At 40.2% G+C, this 20,855-nt stretch overlaps 2 protein-coding genes across 2 annotated transcripts in view; one reads left to right on the top strand and one right to left on the bottom strand.

The window, feature by feature from the left end:
• Positions 1 to 6,123, bottom strand: part of LOC129092029 (protein kinase C epsilon type-like) — a 65,239-nt gene extending 59,116 nt beyond the window's left edge. Inside the window, exon 1 of the mRNA XM_054599778.1 lies at positions 5,307 to 6,123. Within this exon, the coding sequence (XP_054455753.1) occupies positions 5,307 to 5,654 (348 nt within the window). The 5' untranslated portion in view covers positions 5,655 to 6,123. The remainder of the gene's footprint in view (positions 1 to 5,306) is intronic.
• A 10,961-nt stretch (positions 6,124 to 17,084) lies between these two features.
• The window catches only part of atrnl1a (attractin-like 1a), a 237,273-nt gene continuing 233,502 nt past the window's right edge, over positions 17,085 to 20,855 (top strand). Inside the window, exon 1 of the mRNA XM_054600058.1 lies at positions 17,085 to 17,308. Coding sequence (XP_054456033.1) covers positions 17,085 to 17,308 — 224 coding nt within the window. The remainder of the gene's footprint in view (positions 17,309 to 20,855) is intronic.

Raw genomic sequence — 20,855 nt, 5'->3', positions numbered from 1 at the left:
AGATTCTTCTTCTTCATGCATGTCGGAATAATGAGCTCAAATTTATGAGATGTGGATTTACTATATGTGTATGTGTGTGTGTGTGTGTGTGTGTGTGTGTGTGTTCGGCTGGCTAACAATCTGACCGGCTTGGCTGGTATCTTTATTTTGTGCTGGAGTTGATTGTCGACAGGCCGTGTACAGGCTTGTAGGAGAGCAGTGACATTCTGATTTCTAGTTTTGGAGGTCTTTTTTTGTTTTTTGTACTTGTCATAACATGGGTTTAAGGTTTCTGTTCACACGCTCTCGTTAGTTTAAATATCTGCCTCTGAGAATTTCCAACAAATGCCAACTGATGCTTCTATGTTTCCAAGCTGGTGTAGATACTGTATCATCTCCAGATCATTAGAGAACAGATCAGATCAGCAACCTAAAGCTTTTTAGCTGAGGGACTATTTTCCCTCATAGTCCAAATAATCCAAATGCTTTGGTGTTATTAGATTTAACATGGATAATAAGACTGTTGTATGCACTGTTCTTGGGCCAAGCTGTTTATGTCCCTAAGAATACAGAGGTTGTCTGTGTTAAAGATGAAAGGAAAGCATAATCAGAGGAAAGGGAGTAAAAAAAATGGGTTTGAAATCAGGATTCAGAGAAACCAACAGCAGAGCATGGAGCTGGAGGAGCATTCAAGGGCAGTAGTAATTTTACTCTGACCCCGCATGAACCTTTTTTTCAGTCTTAATTGACGACATAAATGAAAAGACTGAGCTCGGCTGAAACTTTTTACTTACACTGCTGAGCCCAAGAGGCTACAATTTATGCAATTTTTTACTTGAAAAACATACTTGTTCCAAAGAGATGCACTTGTAATTTTTAAGACATCTGTTAAGTAATTGGCTAAATAGTTTCGGCTGGTTGTGCTGTGATAAAACGAAAGCACACACCATGTTTTGTGAGAAAGAAAACTTTTTCCACATGATACTGAAATATGATACAATAACAATTTGCTGACTAACCACTCTCCCTGTGTGAAGGTCTCACTTCCTGACAGATAGGCAGATAGGTGGGAAAAAGCTAGAGCTGACTCACCTGTTCTCACTAGTATGTCTTTACTAAAGCTTTGCCATGTAGCAAACAACGTGCACATTATGATTTGTGTTATTGTGGCTTTGCCCGTAACTTGATCATCATTCTCCTAAGTATTTCATATTTACAAGAATATGAAAAAAACTTATTTTGTATGGGAACTTTCCAGACAAAGATCTGCAGCCTCACTTGGGTATAAAAATTACAATCAAGCCTTGTATTCAGGAGCACTGTTTTCCTATTTGGTTTTGGGTCAAGTGATTCTTCATCAACCTGATGGTAACACTGAGTACAGGTCTTACATTCATGTCATCAAAGGAGCATTCTGTTTCTCAATATCATATTGTCATTGGAAAAAAAGATTTTTTGGTGAAAGCCAACATCCCGAAGAGAAGATGAATAGTATCTTTCTACATCTTAGCAGAATGAACTTTATATTTTGGAAATAATAACTTTTGTTTCTGTTGACTCTGGACCAGAAAGAGTCAGAGACGTTTACGACCACATCCGACCAATCCAGTAAAGTGTTGCAAAGGCAAGGTCAGAGGATGAACGGATTAGAGTCCAGACTGCAGAGACTGGATCCATACTGAACTGGGTTCTTCACTTCTAAACACCGCTCTCTATCGCCTTATTCTCCTTCATCTACTTTATGTCATTCACTCTTTTCAGCAAGGTGAGAAACTTGCAAAGCCAACTATCCTGGGATACAGTATCATATTCTGAAATGCTTTCAGACTATTGTATTTTCTCGAATACTGGCTTTGATGCTATGATTAAATGAAAATACCAAAAACATATCAAGTATGGAGGTTGGACTTCATTTGAAAAAAAAGGTGGGGTTTAAAAATCTTGCACACAAGCACATTAAACAGCTATGGTTTGGGGGCTCATAATAGCATGCAAGAATGCTGCTGGAATTAAGAGTTTTCAAACCTTTAAAAGTTCTCATTTGCTGTATTATTCATTCATTTAGAATTCAAAGGAGTAACAAGCACACCTGTTTGATGCTTTCCTCAGTGTGCAGACTCCAAAATCTCTGCTGATGAGGAAAATCATCATCCTGAAGGACGTCATCACACATGACACTTTCTTTTTTTATGATCAAATGCAAAGCGTTGGACATCAGTGGTAGCAGATGTATTGGGTGCTCCAATCACAGAGAGGGTTTTATATCCTACAGCAAGTGTGGATTCATGTGGATATGGAAACATAAGCGCTACATTGGTTCAAACAGCAGTTTGCAAGGAGGACGTCGCACAGGGTTTTCAATCAGACACTGTATGCTAGATTAAAAAAAAAATTCCTGATGCCAACACTTTCTCTAATGAAAGTAGCTAGCAGCATTAGCTCCAAAAGATGCTAAATCTTACAAGAAAGTCACAACGTCTTCAACACTGGCAAGCCCTTCCCTTCAGGCCTCCATCCAAAGCCACTCCCTAAAAACTATCATTATGAACATAAACATGTCAGAATGATCGTAGACAACGAATACGGTTATTGTAACTGTGAGTAACAATCAACCAATCCTAATGAAATGATTGGACGAGCTTATTGCAGTCCTGCTGCAACCAAATATCTGTTTTCTTTTCTCTCCAGAGCATTTGATTGATTGATTAATGTCTAGATGTACCGAGATAGAACAAAAATATCATAAATGTCTTGAAAGAAGATTACTAACCCTGCCTTTAACTGGCTTTTTGCAGCTGAAGGACGATTCTTACAGCGCCATGACTTTGAAAGTTGTTAATGGTATTGATGTCTGTCATGTTATCAAACTATGCTCAGCACTTTCATTTTTTGCATAAGCTCCGGTTTGGTGCAGTCTTGGCTTTTTGACAATGAAATCACGCCTTCATTTCTGTCTTTGAATCTGTCCTCTTCATATCTGCACAGCTACGGCCCACCAGCGGACGCACCAAACCATCACGTTTTGTTGTCCTTCCAGCAGCATTTCCGTAAAATCCTCCCTAAACTAGACACACAGTTACACACTCTGCTTGCTCTTGACGATGATGAAAACCCATTCCATTTCTTGGAGCTTTCATTACCATAACTCTGTGGGAAACTACACACACTGCTCAGTTCCCTCAAGGTGAAGTCAAGTGTTTCTTTGTCTGAGATGACATAATACTTAGTGCAGCTTAAGTCGAGACATGTTCAACGTAAAGTGCCCATGGGTGCGCCCTGAAACGTGCTCCTGAGAAAACGCAGGGTGCAAATATTCATTTCATTTGAGAGAATGAACACAGACTAGATAGTGAGATCACTTTCAGGGTCTTATGACTTTAAATCAATCCGAGGCCTTAAAAACTACTTAAGTCTTAAAACATTGGTGTCAACGCAGGGATAAGATCTCAACAAACGGCCCCTTTTCCACAAGGACCAGAAGAAAGTTTCACCATTCTTATCATAGGCTAATACAGATATAAGATATAAGACATAATAAGCACAAAACACAACCCAACATCCACCAAGAGCCGCTTTCATTTGGTTCCAAAATCTGTCTTAAAGCGCTCAATCTCTACCGTCGTCACGTGTGAAGCGTCACACAGCCCCCACAGCCCGAAACACAGATTGCCTTCATAAAAGAATTTGCTTGGAGCTCTACTTTCTCTTCTCCATCCTGTCCTCCTCCCGTTTCATCCTCCTCCTCTCTTTCATCTTGTTGTTCTCTCTCTGCTTCTCTCCCCCTCTGTCTCTCTAATGGACCTGATGGCCTCATCAATAATACACTCAAACATCCGTCTGCTTCAGCGGCTTCAGACAACAATGAGCGGCCTCATCGTGCCGCTGTGTCGGTGTGTATACCACGCTTGTGGCCCAAACCACACCCTCTCTCGCCTCTTTTGTAGCTCAGCTGTGGGTCACTGGTTCGTCTGACAAGAGCACAACAAAGGTAACAGGATCTAAACTGTGTGTGTGTGTGTGTGTGTGTGTGTGTGTGTGTGTGTGTGTGTGTGTGTGTGTGTGTGTGTGTGTGTAGTGACTCCTGGTGTGTGCAGGACAAGAAGTTTGCACAAATCCCGCATGTGAACAGATTAAACAACATTGCTTTTTCACAGTTTAATAAAACCAACATACCTCTGTGTATGTTGGAGTGCAGTGAAAGACGACTATTCCCCACAGGCCAACATGACGGAGACCTTTAGCGTCTCTTGAGCTCATTGTTTTGGTTTAAACAGCCCACAACTTTACTATTGTGTGACCCAGCTGCAACGTCACATGAATGATAATGTTGCTCTGTGTCTGCTGAGTGTATAAATACAACTATTTGCTCACATGCATGCCTCAGAAAGTTTGTGGAGGTGATAATATGTCAGCGTTGTGTGTCCAGGTTGCTCTACAGTGGTCAAAAACATGAATTAATGCTGCTTTAATGAAGCATGTTCTCCTTACTTAGGCCTAGTAATAACAAACACATTTCCAATTTTTGATCCATGGATCAAATAATCAGATTTTAAGCCATTATTATGAGATATAACTACTACTGAGATATACTTATGCCAGGATGATGTATGTAATAGCTCATAATAATGACTTGTTTTGACCAGTCCTAACATTTTCATCTTTTTTAAGGTTTTTTTTTTTGTTGTTTCTTTACTGAAGGACTATTTAGCAATCTGGTACGGCTGGAACTATCTGCAGTTAATTGATTGGTTGATCAAAAGCAAATGAATCAACAATTTTTGGTAAATATGTTATTGTTTATTGAGCTAAAATGCCTTCATTCATTGGTTCAAGCTCCTCTGAGGCAATGCTGGATTACATGAAACAAGCCCCGGGGCCCCAGGGACACTCAAGGGCCCCCAAAACAAAGCCTCAGGTTAGGTGTCAATTTGATTAATAGCGAATGTATTTTGAAATACATGCCCCTTAAAAGCATTAGAATAACCAAGAAAGGCTCTGTATTATCAGTTAATCTTGTACGGCCTTCTCTTATACTGTCAAAATCTATTTGTAAGACTTCCCTGAGTACGTCTACAGCCAGTTTATGATCAAATATGAGCAGAATTTCTCATCTGAAAGTCATTAATAATTGAATATCTTTTTTTTTAATCAGATAAAACATGTTATTTTAAAAACAGTCTCTGATTAAGATTGGTGGGTACTTCCCCTATTCCCAGACATTGTGACTGATGCCCAGAGAAAAAATAACCATAATGTGGATTCATAAGTGCTGCAGCCTTAATAACTATCAGAGTTAGGAGTCAACTGTGCTTCACTGTCATCCTCACCCAGTTCTCGAAGTGCTTGCCCCCGTTGTGCAGGATGTCCTCGAACTGGATGATGCAGTTGGCCACGAAGTCGTCGCAGCCGATGGGCGCGTCGTGGAACACGGACAGCTCGATCCTGCGGCCGTCGTGCACCTCCGTGGTGAACTCGTCGTTCCACGCCGGGCTGTTGGTCTTCTGCTTGGTGGAGGTCTGGCCCACCCGAGAGTCGTCCACGTTCAGGGCGATGTACGTGTCCAGCATGAAGCTCTGGGTCTTGGGGCCCACGGCGTGACGCAGGGACCACGCCGTGGGCTTCAGGTCCAGAGCTTCTCGGATCTTGATCTTCAGCATCCCGTTGAAGATCACCATGGCACAGCGAGATGATGAACTATTACTAAAGAAAAAAAAAAAACACCACACCTTTTCTCCTCCAACACTCCCAAAAAAACACCTCCTCCTGCTCCACCGGTGCTCCTCCACCCTTTTTTTTCCCTTTTTAGGAGCGCACTGGAGAAAACACGCACAAACGAGCGACTTGGTCACGCATGTTTTTCTTTAACTTTCGAGGGTTTTTCTTTTCTTTTCCCTTTCGGGGGACGAGCTGGACGCGCAGCAGGGACCCGTGTTGCATTGCACCGTGTGCGGCTGATGGGAGGCTCCAGCCGCCAGGGCGCACCGGGGGAGAGAGGAGGAGGAGGAGGAGGAGGAGGAGGAGGAGGTGTTAAGAGCCACCACAGACCGGACGGACCACTGGGTTGACGCGGGGGATAAGGCTCCCTCGGTCGGGTTTTCAGCCACAGCTGTGGAGCTTATAACTTCCAGCGGACATACCTCTGTGGCTGCCTCCCCCCTTCACACTCGACACTGCTCTCTCTCTGCTGCAGGAAATGCGAAAAACACGTCAGATTGCTCGGAGCCTGGTGTGACAGACTGGAGGGGGGAGTGGGAGAGAGAGACGCACAACCCAGGAGAGGGAGGAGGCTTTTGGGGGGGGGATGAGAGAGGAGAGGAGGGAGAGGAGGGAGGAGAGAGGAGGGACTGGGTGGAATAAAGGAGTGGTGAACAAAATAATAAAGGTGCCCTTGAGCAAGGCCTTTACTGCCCAGATGACACATGCAGAGTTTGGACACCGTTTCAGCTCATAATGTGCACTAAACTGTAAAAAAAATATAATAATAATAATAATAATAATAAAATGCATTGAAACAGGTGTGAAGTGCATTTTGTTTTGTTTTCATTTTCTGCAATATGAAGGCCATGAATGAAGCTCATTCATAAATACCCCCCCCCCCACTCATCCACAGCATTACAACGCATACAGAAGAGACCTGAGGGGGTTCAGGCATGTGTCTGGATATGTGAGGCATGCCTGGAATTTCAGATGATGATTGCATGCCATATCAGGATTAGCTATTAGCCACATGAGCCCGCTTGTGAGCAGCCCTGTGTGTGCACTGTATTAAAATAATAATGTGTCAAAAACAACTTCAAATAGTATCTCTCAAATCAGGCACAGATAACGAGGATTATTATTAGAACATATCCGTTTTCTGGGTCATTTTTTTTTTGTCTGAAATTTGTGATCTTAGAAGGAAAAAGTATTAACAATACAGAAACTTAAATGTTTAACCTTGTGGTCGTTACTGTATAAGGGAATATTGAGGACCATAAGCAACATTTCGGGGCTTGAATTTGGTCTACCGAAGATCTAACTCAGTTGTGTTACCGTAACAACACACATCATACACATGACCAACAAAACTAAACAAAAGCAGTACATTCCTGTAGGGCATTTTGGGGAATTTGCATCATAAGTAATGTAAAAAAGCAGCATAAAAAACTATTCTGTGGGCAGATAATATGGCCGACATCTTCACATTAAAAAAATCAACACGAGGGAAACGCTTTCCATCAACTTTGACTGTGTTTGAGCACCAAGCATCATGGTGTAAACACAGAGTGCACCTCCTCTTGTCCCAACGGAGTCCTGCTCTCTGTCCTAGCTCATCCTTACATACAATGAAGCTATCTTCCTTTTTATGTATGTGTGTTGAGAGAAATGCTCTTTATCTGCATGCACATATGCATGCCCACCATCTTTATGCTAAACCACTGTGAAAAAATCATTGTTTTGAATATAAAATGGAACTCTGCATGCTGTGCCAGGCATAGCATTTGAGGGGATTTTGATTATAAAACATTTTTTTTCTGCACAGACAAATGCTTTATAATAGAGAAACATGGATTGCATACATGAAACATAGGAATGTGTGTTAGTGACATTAGAGCAGGGACACACTGCACCTGACAGACAGCAGAAGGCCAACAGCAATTCAGCATTTACACAAAGGAACAACACTTTTATCTGAACAGCTAGCATTCTGACATTATCGGCAGTCAAGTGTAGTGCACAGTGGAAACATCAGACGTCACATCACCACATTTTTCCGTAAATCTCTCAGTTATAGTTTCAGAAAGTATAAGAACTGCAGCCAGGTTATCTTGTAGAGTCTATCAACAAGTTTAATTGAGATATGGACTATTTTTGCTTGACATATTAGACAGTTAAAAACAAAGTGTAGAGAGTATTGATGACCGGGGGCTTTAATCATCGATCACTTTCTGAACTTCGGCCCTTTCGATTTGAACTACATTTTTTCCTACATGTGAACCTGTACTAGAGTCTGATTAGCTACTAACCATTCAGGAGACAGGGGGCCTCAAAGTTGACCCACATTGGACAACGTCCCCATATGGAGATACATATTTCTTCTTATAAAATAAATACAACGGTAAGGTTTAAAATCATTAAAATCCAAATGATTTGAGGTCAGAGAGTGATCGATTTCTGACAGAATGACTTTTAATAACTGTAAGGAGGAAATGTTGAAAAACATTATGTACATTATGTCAGCCAGCTGTCAGGATGAAGTTGATGTCACACCCAGTAGTTGCCACTCAGCATGTTTAAACATTGAATACAGCTGACCCCTTCTGGTGATTGTTTGTCATTTCAGGCTTCAACCAACTTCTGTAACAGCTGCAAAAATGATGATCATGATTCATATTTTACTGATGCAACAACTCTGCAACAACTCTGCAACAACTCCGGCAAAAAATTGCAGAGTTGCACGAGAACAGAAGAAGAGGAAATGTACAGGAGACAAAAGATGTACTCCTACAGGGTTTGGATCCATGGACCGTACCACCATGTTAATGAAATCATGGAAATAAAGTCCAACTCTACATTATCACATTTCAATCAAATTTTTAATCCAATCCATGCTCCATTTAGCCAATATTAGTGGTTGTTTGTGGTATTTCAATAAAAATGTGAGGAATTGCTTAATTAAAATCAGAATGTGAACTGAATCACCATCCAAATAGTTTGGATGTTCTCAATATAAACTACAGAAAAAACAACAAAACAAGCATTTGAGAATCTGGACCCAGTAAATTAGCTTTTTTTTTTTGCAATTGTTAAAACTCAATATCTGACACAAGGGCCTTCCTTGTACACACAAAAACCAAAAACATATAAAATAATATCTTATGTCTCTTGCAAAAGTGAACACTTCTTTCAAAATGATATAAACTCTACTAACGTGGTATAATTGCATCACAAAGATACACACAAACCAAATAAATTGCTGTTTCCACATGTCAACTGCACACTGATGTGCAACGTATAACAACTCTACTATGTAGAATCTTTGGCTTTTCCATCCGGGCATGCTGTAAATATGGACTATGACCACAAATACAACAGGGAAACAAACACATTTGTAAAACATATATTGATACCAGTATCAGACACAAGTACTTTACCTGAATACGACATGAACATAGTCCCTTTATTGTACTCTAAACAAAATATGTTACAATTAAAGTCCTCTAACTCTTTCTCCATAATTGTCCTCCATTGTCAAAGTCAAATCTGAAAACTATTTATAATGTTCAAGCTCTGAATTCTAAGTGATCTAATTGGTTGCAGGGTTTTATCACAGGTGCATTCTGGGTGCAGATGATTGATAATTGAGTGTGGTGTTTCAATGGCAGTGTTTAGCAAATAACCCACCCAGGCCTTCAGTAAGTGTTTAACTGGGTGTAGTTATTTGCAAAAAAAGTGTGTTTTTTGAATTTCAAACTTACATTAAGCAGATAATCTGTTTATGGTTTAACATTTCTGGGTAATAGATACGCTACATGAGTTTGTGTGGTTTCAATCATTTGGCCACAAGTTACCAGTTCTTGTGTCTTGGCAATTGCAAATAATGGAAACTCCAGCTGCTGGTGCAGGCTAATGTAATATACTACCATCTAGTGGAAGCTTGATGGAAGCTCAGTCTGAAGTTCATAGTTTTAAAAAGCATATTTTATGCAGATTAAACTTTATTTTTCTACCAGGGGCTCAAGATTTTCCTTCAGCTGCTGAAAGAAACAATATTGCTATAAATGTTTGGCGGCCACGGTAACAGGAACTTCTATTCTTTTTTCCTTCTTTCCTCCATTATTTGAACGGATTATACTTCTGTCTCATTTTTCCACCTTGTTTTCTCATCACAGATGTGACTTTTCTCTCCAGATAGGAATCAATCACTGTCCGAGGAAATCCCCGGGACGTCTGCCACATCCTGCCCTCTCTCCCCTCTCTCTCTCTCCCTCTCTCCCTCCCTCTCTCTCCCTCTCTCCCTCTCCCCTCTGACTCGGCTTGTTTCAAATCAAACGAACACGACTTGGCAACAGTTAACAGGGTCATACTGTAGCTGTCATCACAACTGTTTCCATGGTCACACCAGGACAGTTACATCCCCGGGGCTGCAGGAAAATAAAGCTTGAAAGGAACATTTTTTCCATGTAGAGTGGCTGCAGGAATGAAAGGAAAATGTGTGTGAATCAGAGAGGAAGTTCAGGGAGAATGAGAGACAGTTTGTCTTTCCCAAATAGTTCTGCTTAGAACTTTCTTTTTATTTTCTCTTTTTAAAAAAAAAAAGAAAATACATGATAGTTGTAAGTTTGGATTTATTTCAGCTTCAGTATGTTAACGTTTTCATAGTATTTACCATTTATTTATCATTTTACAAACACATACAATTTCACAGATCATTCCATCTGATATTTTCAGACTGATTCCCATATTCAGTCTTACTCCAGTAAACAGTTGCATTATCATCCTCTCAAACTAACTAAGTTTTTATTCTCAGTAAGTTACAGTGAGGTCCTAACTTGTTGAACTCGCTTTAACATTTGGTTAAATTGACATCTTCCTAAGTCTTACTAAAAATAATCATAATTTCACCGTCATCATGATCATTTTCATGTCAGTTCAGTGACTAAATGGACGAGACTCATAATCTCACCAAGTCAGGAAGAGGGCAAAGGTCAAACCCAGGGAGGCAGTCCTAGACGAGCTAGTCCCCCCCAAAAATATATTATTCATTTAAATAAATGGTTTTTTTTCTATAGTCTATGTAGTATAAGCACATCCTTTTGTTAAACATTGCTACTAACTATTTTACCAGTCAGATACCAGTGTTTTTTTTACTTTGAACAAATGGATATTTCAAAAATAATTTGAGTCATTCTACAAACCAATTACTCCATGTTCTTCATTTGCCATCTGCTTTATTTTAACTCATATTCAAACCAACAACCACATCTGACAAATATATAAACAAATAGATAACCTGCAAATGTTGCATGTCAGTAAACAGTAAAGTTGAGTAAACTTCATCAGTTGATGAAGGCCATGACATGATGCTGAAAGTCAAAAACAGATTGCTTACTATTTTTTCTCAGACTATTTCTTTCTGGGTCAATAATGAACTTTTAGTTTAAACATCGACACAAAAAAATGACTCCGACTGTATTTCGTAATAAAACTATAAATGGGTAAAACAGTCTTATTTATCAGCTGCATTAGCAGCTTTTAAACACCAGGAGGCGCCAAAGAGCAGGCATCAATTATAATCTTGTTTAATCTTTTTCCCAAGGCTCATTTAATTCTCCTCTCCCTGCCACCCTCTAACTCTCTCCATGCACTCTCTCTACATATACGAGTGTGTGTGTGTGTGTGTGTGTGTGTGTGTGTGTGTGTGTGTGTGTGTGTGTGTGTGTGTGTGTGTGTGTGTGTGTGCATTCTTTCTACATGTCTCAGTAAAATGGCCTTGATCTCATACAATTTGCAGCCTTTACACAGTGTTTTATGGCACATCTGCCCTATTAAACACCACACAGCTGGCAGTGGAAGACATTAATATGAGCATGGAGAGAAAGATGATGAGCATAAAAAAACAATGACATCCCATGTACCCGCTCTGTGTGCTTCACATCCTCATAATCCTCATTCATCCACGTCCCTGCGGTGCAGTTAGTTATTCCACTATTTAATTATAAACAAGCTGTCAAAAATCAATATTAGTTATATTTTTTTTCCTTTTTTTTTCTTCCATTTTCCTCACAGTGGGTTCTTTGTGTAAGCCAATCAATATTCCTACTTTGGCCCTTGGGGGGAGGTTAAAAACGATCTATAATAGAATTCAACTCAAGCAGCAGGAATAACAAGAAGCCAAACCAATTTCCCACCGGCTAACGACGAGGTTTAAAACCACTGCCTGTTGTCCTTCGGAGCTTTGAACTAGCAGATTTGTGCACGGAGGCGGAAAACGTTGACAACGTGAATGGAAATGATGCAGGACAACAAGTAAGACAGGAGTTTGATGCTTTTCATTCACGTGTATTTAATCGCACACTATACCAAAGATGAGAAAAGACATTCTAACTGCTAATTCTAATTCTACTGACACACCAAACCCCTTAGAAACAATTCATTTTCCACTTCAAAAACCCCTCAGTAAGTTAATTAGCATTGATGGGGAAGGGGCATCGGCGTTATCTCCACGCCCTTGACCTTGTCATTTATCTTGACTTGCAAAGGCAAAGCAGCACCCAGATCAGTGTTTGCTTTGTGTTCTCAAGACGTTTGATAAATGCTCACCCTAATTTAGAAGCAAGGCAGATGGTCTCGTTGGCGGCAGAAAAGAGCTGGGAAATTAGGGCAAAGAAAGAGATGTATGTCAGCAGCAGCAGCAAAGGTGTGGTGCTGTCCGTCCCAGGAGGGGAGGTAGAAAGGAAAAAGCCAGCCTGCAATAAACCAGCTGTTTCCTCAAGAAGTGGCCCGCTGCCAGAGAAATAACCTGCTGTAGTCCGATACTGTATATATATGGAATCTAAATAGGAATCAGCCGGAATGATTTGGAGCTAAATGTGTGTGTGTGTGAGGGGAGGGGGGGAGCAGTAAATTATAAAGTGACTGAAATGAATTTGGATGGCTTCTCATTTAAAAAGGTGGATATGCACAGATTGTAAAGCCCTCTGAGGCAAATTTGTAATTTGTGATTCTGGGCTATCCAAAATAAACTGAATTGAATTGAATTGAATATGAAATATTTAAATATTGCAGCAGAGTAACAAACCCATGAAAATAGAATCAGTCTTAATCACGTTGAGCTGATGAAGATGGATCTTTCTTGCTGTGAGACAAACTCCCCGTCTTGCTGAACAGACTGAACGCCAGCATTCACTGTGACCGATCATGATGCATTCATTCATCTTTTTATACAAAAAAAAGCAACTTTTTTCATAAATCAGGGAGTTTATCTCAGAGAAAGTGACTTTGACAGGGGACATTACTCTGCAGCCTGCATACCGTCTCCTACTGTATCAACAGTCAGGGCAACAACGTCTTTTTCCAGCCTTAACTGAAGAGTTTCAACCAGGCAACACAAAGTCGTTCTATACGACAATGCCAGACAACCTATTTTGATGGGCCTAATCTAACAGATGAATAGATATTTATTCATGCAAAAATAAACACAGTAATTTACTCATTATTTCTACCAGAAAATGCAGCTCTTGTGGACCCAGTGTGTACGCCTCATGTAATGATTTTTACATCAGTCAATTGTGGGTTGGGGTGATAATAAGATAAGATAAGATAAGATAAGATAAGATAAGATAAGATAAGATAAGATAGACTTTATTGTCCCGAAGGAAATTTGTCATGGAAAATACAATACACTATCTGCTGTTTAGAAACTACAAAATAATGTAGTGCATTCATACAGTAAATACACAGACTGTCGCAAGTCCAATGCACGCACACACACACACACACACACACACACACACACACACACACACACACACACACACACATACACAGACACACACACACACACATACACAGACACACACACACACACACACACACACACACACACACACACACACACACACACACACACACACACACACACACACACACGTACACAGACACACACACACTGCCTAAATTACATGCAAACACTTCCATCAACCAACAAATTGCACACGGCACACTGCAGCACACACCAGTAGTCATCATCATGGTGACGATGGTGTTCATAATATGTGCACATAGATAATGATGTGAGCTGAAACAAGTTGAGATACGGGGCCTCTGACAGCTGTTAGCATGGCAAATGTGTTAGCAAACACTGCAAACCCAGCAGACAACGTTACTACATCCTGTTTGTGATGAATGTAGGTCAAATGTTAACTCTCATTTTATCTCTGTTTTGGTCTCTAGCTACTGATAAAAATACATGGCGTCTGTCTGCAGTTTGGAGCTGGACAGGTGGTGCACGGTGGGGTTATTAGAGAGTGTTTGCTGGAAACAAGATTGAAGGGAACACTCCGACTGAACCACACAATAAAGAAATACCATGAAACCAAAACTGTGAGCAAAAAGAGGCTGAAAAAAACCTTGTTATACTTGCAGAGGTGGCGTTTTTTTCTCTGTGGGTTTATGTCAGTTGGTTACCCCTTTCACATTGAACATACACTTTTGACTCAATGTTAATAAAGATAATTAAATATTGATTAGCAGGGCTTTAAGTAAATTACACATTATCCAAACCCCATACGCCTACAGCAAGACAATTTAATCAATAAATGCACTTTTGATTTCATTGTAGCATTAGCATTAGAATCCATTAGTATAATCCCCCAAATCTTCTCTTCCCAGATCCCTGTTGGTGTTTCAAAACGTAACTGTGAACACAGCTGTGTTGAGTTTCAAAACACTAACTCAAATCTGGCAGGAGAATTTTTTAAGATTTGTAGCTATTGGGTTAGGCAACAAAGTCATAAAATGATGTCTTTAAACAACTGGATTTAATAAGCTCAATGATGCAACAGTATATGTTCCCACTCACCTTGTGATACAGCAGCTCTCTGCTCAGAGATGTGCCTGTTGCAATCAATATCTAGCATGAAACCTTGTGCTTCTTTTCACCCCCCCCTGCAGCAGAGTAATATCTTGCCTTGAGATGAGTGAGTCTATCTTTTTGGTCTGAGGATTAGATCGTCCTCTGGCTCGCTGGATGTTCCTGTGAGCCCCTCGGGGAACACAGATGCGGATCTTGGCATTGTTTTCCGCCGGGCTCCGAAGAAATATCTTTTGTGTCTTTAAAGGCCTTCAACGTGAGATAAAGTTAGAAATCAAGAGGGTAGTTTGGGGAATTAGGCCTCTGCTGTGTCACTCTGGTTTTAATGTTCCTGTTATATCTGACTCTGAATCAGCATCCTGGAACTGCAGAGCTAAAGAGGCTTGTTTCCGATTTGAATACATTCCTTCCCAACTCCAGGTAATTATTGTCCATGTTCACTGATCACTGATTGATCTTTAGATGAACAGACTGGATGGCAACAGTCACCGCGGGCATTCACATTATGGCTGAATAGACAGATAAACATGGGGTAATCTACCAGACCTCGCTCTGGTGGATTTACTGATATGTTATGCAGTCGCCAAATTGCCTCAAAGCAATGTTTCCAGCAGAAATCAACATTTTGCTGCAGTTTTATTGGTTACCATTCCCTATGGATACACATTCTCAACAAAACTCTCTTCGTTTACGTGCATTAGAGACACTTTTTTGTAACACATTCCTTTTGACTGGCGAACATTCTTTTCTTTTCATTTGACATTTATCTTGTTACCCGGAGTTGAAGAAATAAACATCCGGTGTTGGAATTTCCAAGGAAAAAAAAGACACAAATTATAATTAGCTTGAGGGTTTTAAGAGTTACAAGAAAACAGACTAAACCAGGGCTGCAAATATAAACAATATGGACATACTGGGGCCCATGGGGGGGGAGTGAAGAGGCACTTTAAGAGATCTAAAATTACAACTCGGACATACGAATGTGTATTCAAAGAAAACCCCATTTGAAGGTACTGATGGAAAACCCATCTCTGTTGTTTTTTTTGGTAAAATACACAAAATTGTAAACACATTCTTCATAAACTATAAAAACATGTAAATAAAACATATTTGGTACTTTGTCATGTGCAGATATGCATGATGATTTATGTATGATGATTTATGTATGTATATCTATTATCTATCTATCTAATCTATCTATCTATCTATCTATCTATCTATCTATCTATCTATCTATCTATCTATCTATCTATCTATCTATCTATCTCTATCTCTCTCTCTCTCTCTCTATCATCTATCTATCTATCTATCTATCTATCTATCTATCTATCTATCTATCTATCTATCTATCTATCTATCTATCTATCTATCTATCTATCTATCTATCTATCTATCTATCTATCAATCTATCTATCTATCTCTCTCTCTCTCTCTCTCTCTCTCTCTCTCTCTCTCTCTCAATCAATCAATCAATCAATCAATCTATCTATCTATCTATCTATCTATCTATCTATCTATCTATCTATCTATCTCTCTCTATCTATCTATCTATCATCTCTCTCTCCATCTCTCTCTCTCTCTCTCTCTCTCTCTCTATCTATCCATCTATCTCTACACACATATAAATATCAATACATCTATGTATCTCTATCTTTATATCCTGTTGCACTCTTTTTTTGCATTGCTTGTATTATGATAAACATAACTCATCTGGTAAATGCTTCCAGTGCAAACTGCCAACCAGAGGACGTGTGGAGTCGGTGCTCTCTGCAGCCCGACGCCACCGTCTTTGTCTCGGTGTCTCTCGGTGTCTCTCGGTGTCTCTCTCTCTGCCTCTCTGACGTTTCACAGTGAGCTGCCCCTTTAACCGAGCGGCCGCACTGCTCATGCTCGGGGCTTTGTGCAGGAGTTTCCCCGTCACAAACCAGCTGTGGAGCGCAGAGAGGTCCAGCAGACAGACAGCTCCGGGGGAGAGCTGCGGCTGTCGCATCCCGAGACAACAGAGCCGGGCAGAGGGCACGTCTTTGTCTGAGAACCACACACACACACACACACACACACACATATATACATCCATCCATCCATCCATCCATCCATCCAGGGAGGCGTTCACCGGAGCTCCGTGGGGTTTCTGGTTCTTATCACCAGGATTACAGCCTCTTTCTTTTTTTTGGAGCTGGAGGCAGCAGCAGCATCATCATCATCCCGGTCACGGTGTTTACATCTGATCCTCCTCCACAGTGGAAGTTATCTGGAAGAAGCGTGGTGGTGGTGGTGGGGTGGGTGGAGGAGGAGGAGGGGTTTCTGTGTGGATGGGTTTTGGTCGGAGCTGCGTTTTTTGCGTGTTTTTTTTTTTTTTTTTTTAGGATCCAAACTGTTTCCATTAAAGTTTTTGGAACCACACAGATCAGCATGTTCCGATAAACCCCAATGACTGCTTCCATGAGCACTGCGTTCCTCTTGCGTCACAGGTAGGATACTTTATATCTCCTCTCCTCTCCTCCCCAAAAAAAGACACTCTGAGTCCACCATGGATGCTGTCGGAGGAATACATCTGTGCACCTGGACGCCCACAAAGAGGAGCGTCCTGATAACATACCTGGGAGTATTCTTGGTGCTTCATCTCACGGAAGCCTCCTCGGCGTCCAAGTCCTGCGAGAAGGACTGTTTTTCGGGGAAGTGCGTCAACGGGAGCTGCCTGTGTGACCACGGATGGGTCGGGGATCAGTGCCAGCACTGCCAGGGGAGGTTCAAGTAAGTTGGGTGTTTATATGTCATCTGCACGGTCAGGTTGTTATTTTACATTACATTACATTACATTACATTACAGTCATTTAGCAGACGCTTTTATACTTACAATAAGTGTATTCAACATAGGTATTCAAGAGAACTACTAGTCACCAGAAGTCATAAGTGCATCTCCTTTCTTAAACAAGCATCTAAGAGCATAAACCAGAGCAAAAGTACAGAAACAAACTAATACCAATACAATAAGTGCAACAAATTAATATGAATACAATAAGTACAACAAACTAATACGAATACAATAAGTACAACAAACTAATAATACGTAACAAATACAATAAGTGTAACAAACTAATATGAATACAATAAGTGTAACAAATTAATACGAATACAATAAGTGCTAGTATTAATGTTGTGTTGAGCAAAGTCCAAAATCTATATGAGTTGTTTGAGTGACCCCCTAGTGTGAATGGCAGGTTGGTGGCTTATATTTTCATCAATCATAACCTAATATCCATCTTTTCCCTGCAACTTTGGGCTCAAGAATATTTGAATTTGATGGAAATAACCTGTTAGACTTGGTTCATAGTGTAGATGACTAGATTCATATGTGTCTTTGTTGCAGTTGAAGTGAAGTCTGTTGGATGCTACCTGGCTCTATTACCAGATTATATGAGGGGCATTTAATGCCACAGCGAAACAAAGATCAAGTACTCTAAACCTGAGTCTTTTTTTTTTTTTTGGTCTGGGGTGTATGAAAAGCAAAGATCTGCACCACACATGCACACGTGCATGAATATAGTGTGAGTAAGGTTCAACTGGTTCAATTGAAAGAGTGCAAAACACTTTTCTAAATGTGACATCATGTAATTTTAATGCCCAGACGGAGTGAGCAGAGTGGAGAGACTGCCACTCGCACTCTCCCTTTGGAGAACTCCATGCAGCCTTGGAAAGCTGTTTCTCTTTAAAAAATAAATCAGGATTTAGAAATTGCATGACTGAGATCTTGACCCCTGATATCTCCTGAGACGTACTGTAAGCTGAAAGATGTGGATTGATTTATACAGTACTGAACCGACATGTGAAATATCAAGTTATTCATTTCAGTGATTACTTTTCGGATGGCAGTGATGTGTGACCATCATGGGTGATCAGATCCCGAGTGGACAGTTCTAACGTACTTAAGGTCACACTTGGCAATAGAAAGCGGATCTCACTTACCTGCTATATATGCAAATAAGCACATACTGTACTTCATTTTCATTTGCACACACCAAATGCGTTTTTTATACAGTTGGCTCTTTGAATAATTTAATATACTTTCTTGTGCTGAAAAAAATGAAGCAGTTAGCGAGCTATAGACTGAGACCAAATAGTTAAATTCATCGCGCTGCTAAAAGGATACCTACAGCTACAGACAGCTTTTTAAGGTGGAATGATTACTTGCATGTTGCTCTACTGTTAGTTGAGGTCATGAATCACACCTTTAATGTCAAAATGACCACTTTGACCATTCCATTCGTTTCTCTCTTTGATGACATACGCTTTAGTGATGATTTAATCTTAACGTGCATGAATTTCAACCAGATTATGCAAATCGCGGATATTCTGTTTTCCTCACATGGAGGGAAAAAAAGTGGCACCTACACACAGGTCAGTTGAGTAGGCGGTCCTTCAAAGTGGCCCTTGATACATTTGCATACACACTGCCACCTCCGAATGTGGTCTAAGCGATGGGATCCCATTGGTCCTCAATGCATCTTGGGTGAATTCACACCTGTACCTAGAGCTGTCAGCTGATCGGATCACCAAGGACAACCTGATGCCAGGTCTGAACATAAAAAGGCCTTGAACAGTTGAGTAAGGCAGTTAAGGCATTTTTCCTTTTCATTGAATCCTATGTGGAGACATTATTCAGACACTTTGAGCATCACATTTACTGGAATACCAGCACAGATGTGCTTGAAAATAATGCAGTCTTCTATGACTTTTTTTATTTTTTTTGCCAGAAGGAGCTGCCTCACTTGTCAGAATGATCTCCCTTAGGTATCGTATTGGCCTGAATATGAACTGATACATTTTTCTAGAAACATTTAAACAGATGGGCGTCATATTCAAGGACAAGACATTTCACAACAGCTTATTGAGTTTCTTCAAATGCATATAAAGTGTGTGTTTTAGACAAGGTCTGAACAATTTAAATAAGATGTGTAATTTTGACTGATATTTGAAGTGTGTGTGTGTTTGTTTGTATGTATTTCATATTTCATTTTAATCTTTTGCAAATGAAATGGCTTCAGAGGTGGCAGTTTTTTAATCATGGTTGTCTTATATTGATTGTCAATTGTATTACATTTTTTTGACATTTTTGTACATTTTTTTACAATTTATTTACATTATTTTTACATTTTCTTACAATTGTTTTACTTTTGCAGGGACAATTTAAACTAATTGCACCAGAGCTAGCTTGAAGCTAATTAGCATCTGCTCTCCCTGGTCAGGTAGACAGGAAAAACAATCACATAACAATAAATACACTACATAAAACCACACAATACATAATAGTCCGTCAGTGTGAGATAATATTCTATAATATTCTATAATTAACTGATCAGCTCCCCCACCTTTCTTCCTTCCGTGTGGCATTAATCACCCCTCATACCTTCCAGAGAGGACGACATCACCTTTTCACAGTCACCTACAGCCTGAACTGCACAAGTACGGACAGAGAGATGGCAGGACTTAAGTCTGGCACTTTCTCTCCGGAGAATTGTATTGATTTTTCAGTCAATGTGATTGTTGTGAGAGCTGGTGGACAGAGCATGCTGTGGACCGGACAACAGACAAACAACATGGCAGGGACAAGCTTTTGTGCTCGTCACAGCCTTGTTAGTGTCCATTAAATACTGAGTAGTTCTCACATGCACACCCACACTGTGACATTTTGCACAGTTCTTTTAGAAAAAGTAGAATAGCTGTTGCCTCAAATCTATATCTGGACGCATTTTATTGATCGCAGAAAAATCGTCTGGAGATGCAACAGCTCATTTTGGTAGACAGCACATTGCATTTCACTCTCCTTTATACTTTGGTCAGGGCATGAAGAGAGACATAAGAATATTAAAGAAAAAGTGGAAAAAGGAGACGCCTGAAAGTTTGCTTTAGTTGACTACATTTATTTTTACTGTGTCAATCTAACGATCTGATTTCTGATCTGTTTTAATTTGCCTTATCAAGCTGAAATGAAGTCTGATGGGGCTTGGCTGTGGTTCAGGTTAAGGTGATGACACCACCAAGGTGAACAATACCTTTCCTAGAGTATGCGACACCTCCTGCACCTCGGTTAAGGCCTATGCCACTGTTAATCATAGTATAACACAATATGGATTGGACTGTGATTTGCTATTTGTTGCATTATGCTGCTTTCAAGCCACTTCAGAGTTGTAACATTTGCCAGTTTTTAAGACTTCTAAAAAGCATTCAAGTCAATATCCAAGACATAATTATGACTCTGATACTGTTGAACAATAAGGTGCCCTAAAAGGCAAGCAAATAT

Source organism: Anoplopoma fimbria, chromosome 6, assembly GCF_027596085.1.
Source record: "Anoplopoma fimbria isolate UVic2021 breed Golden Eagle Sablefish chromosome 6, Afim_UVic_2022, whole genome shotgun sequence".
NCBI lineage: Eukaryota > Metazoa > Chordata > Actinopteri > Perciformes > Anoplopomatidae > Anoplopoma > Anoplopoma fimbria.
The sequence above is the reverse complement of the archived record's forward strand: the minus strand, read 5'-3'. Positions and strand labels throughout refer to the sequence as shown.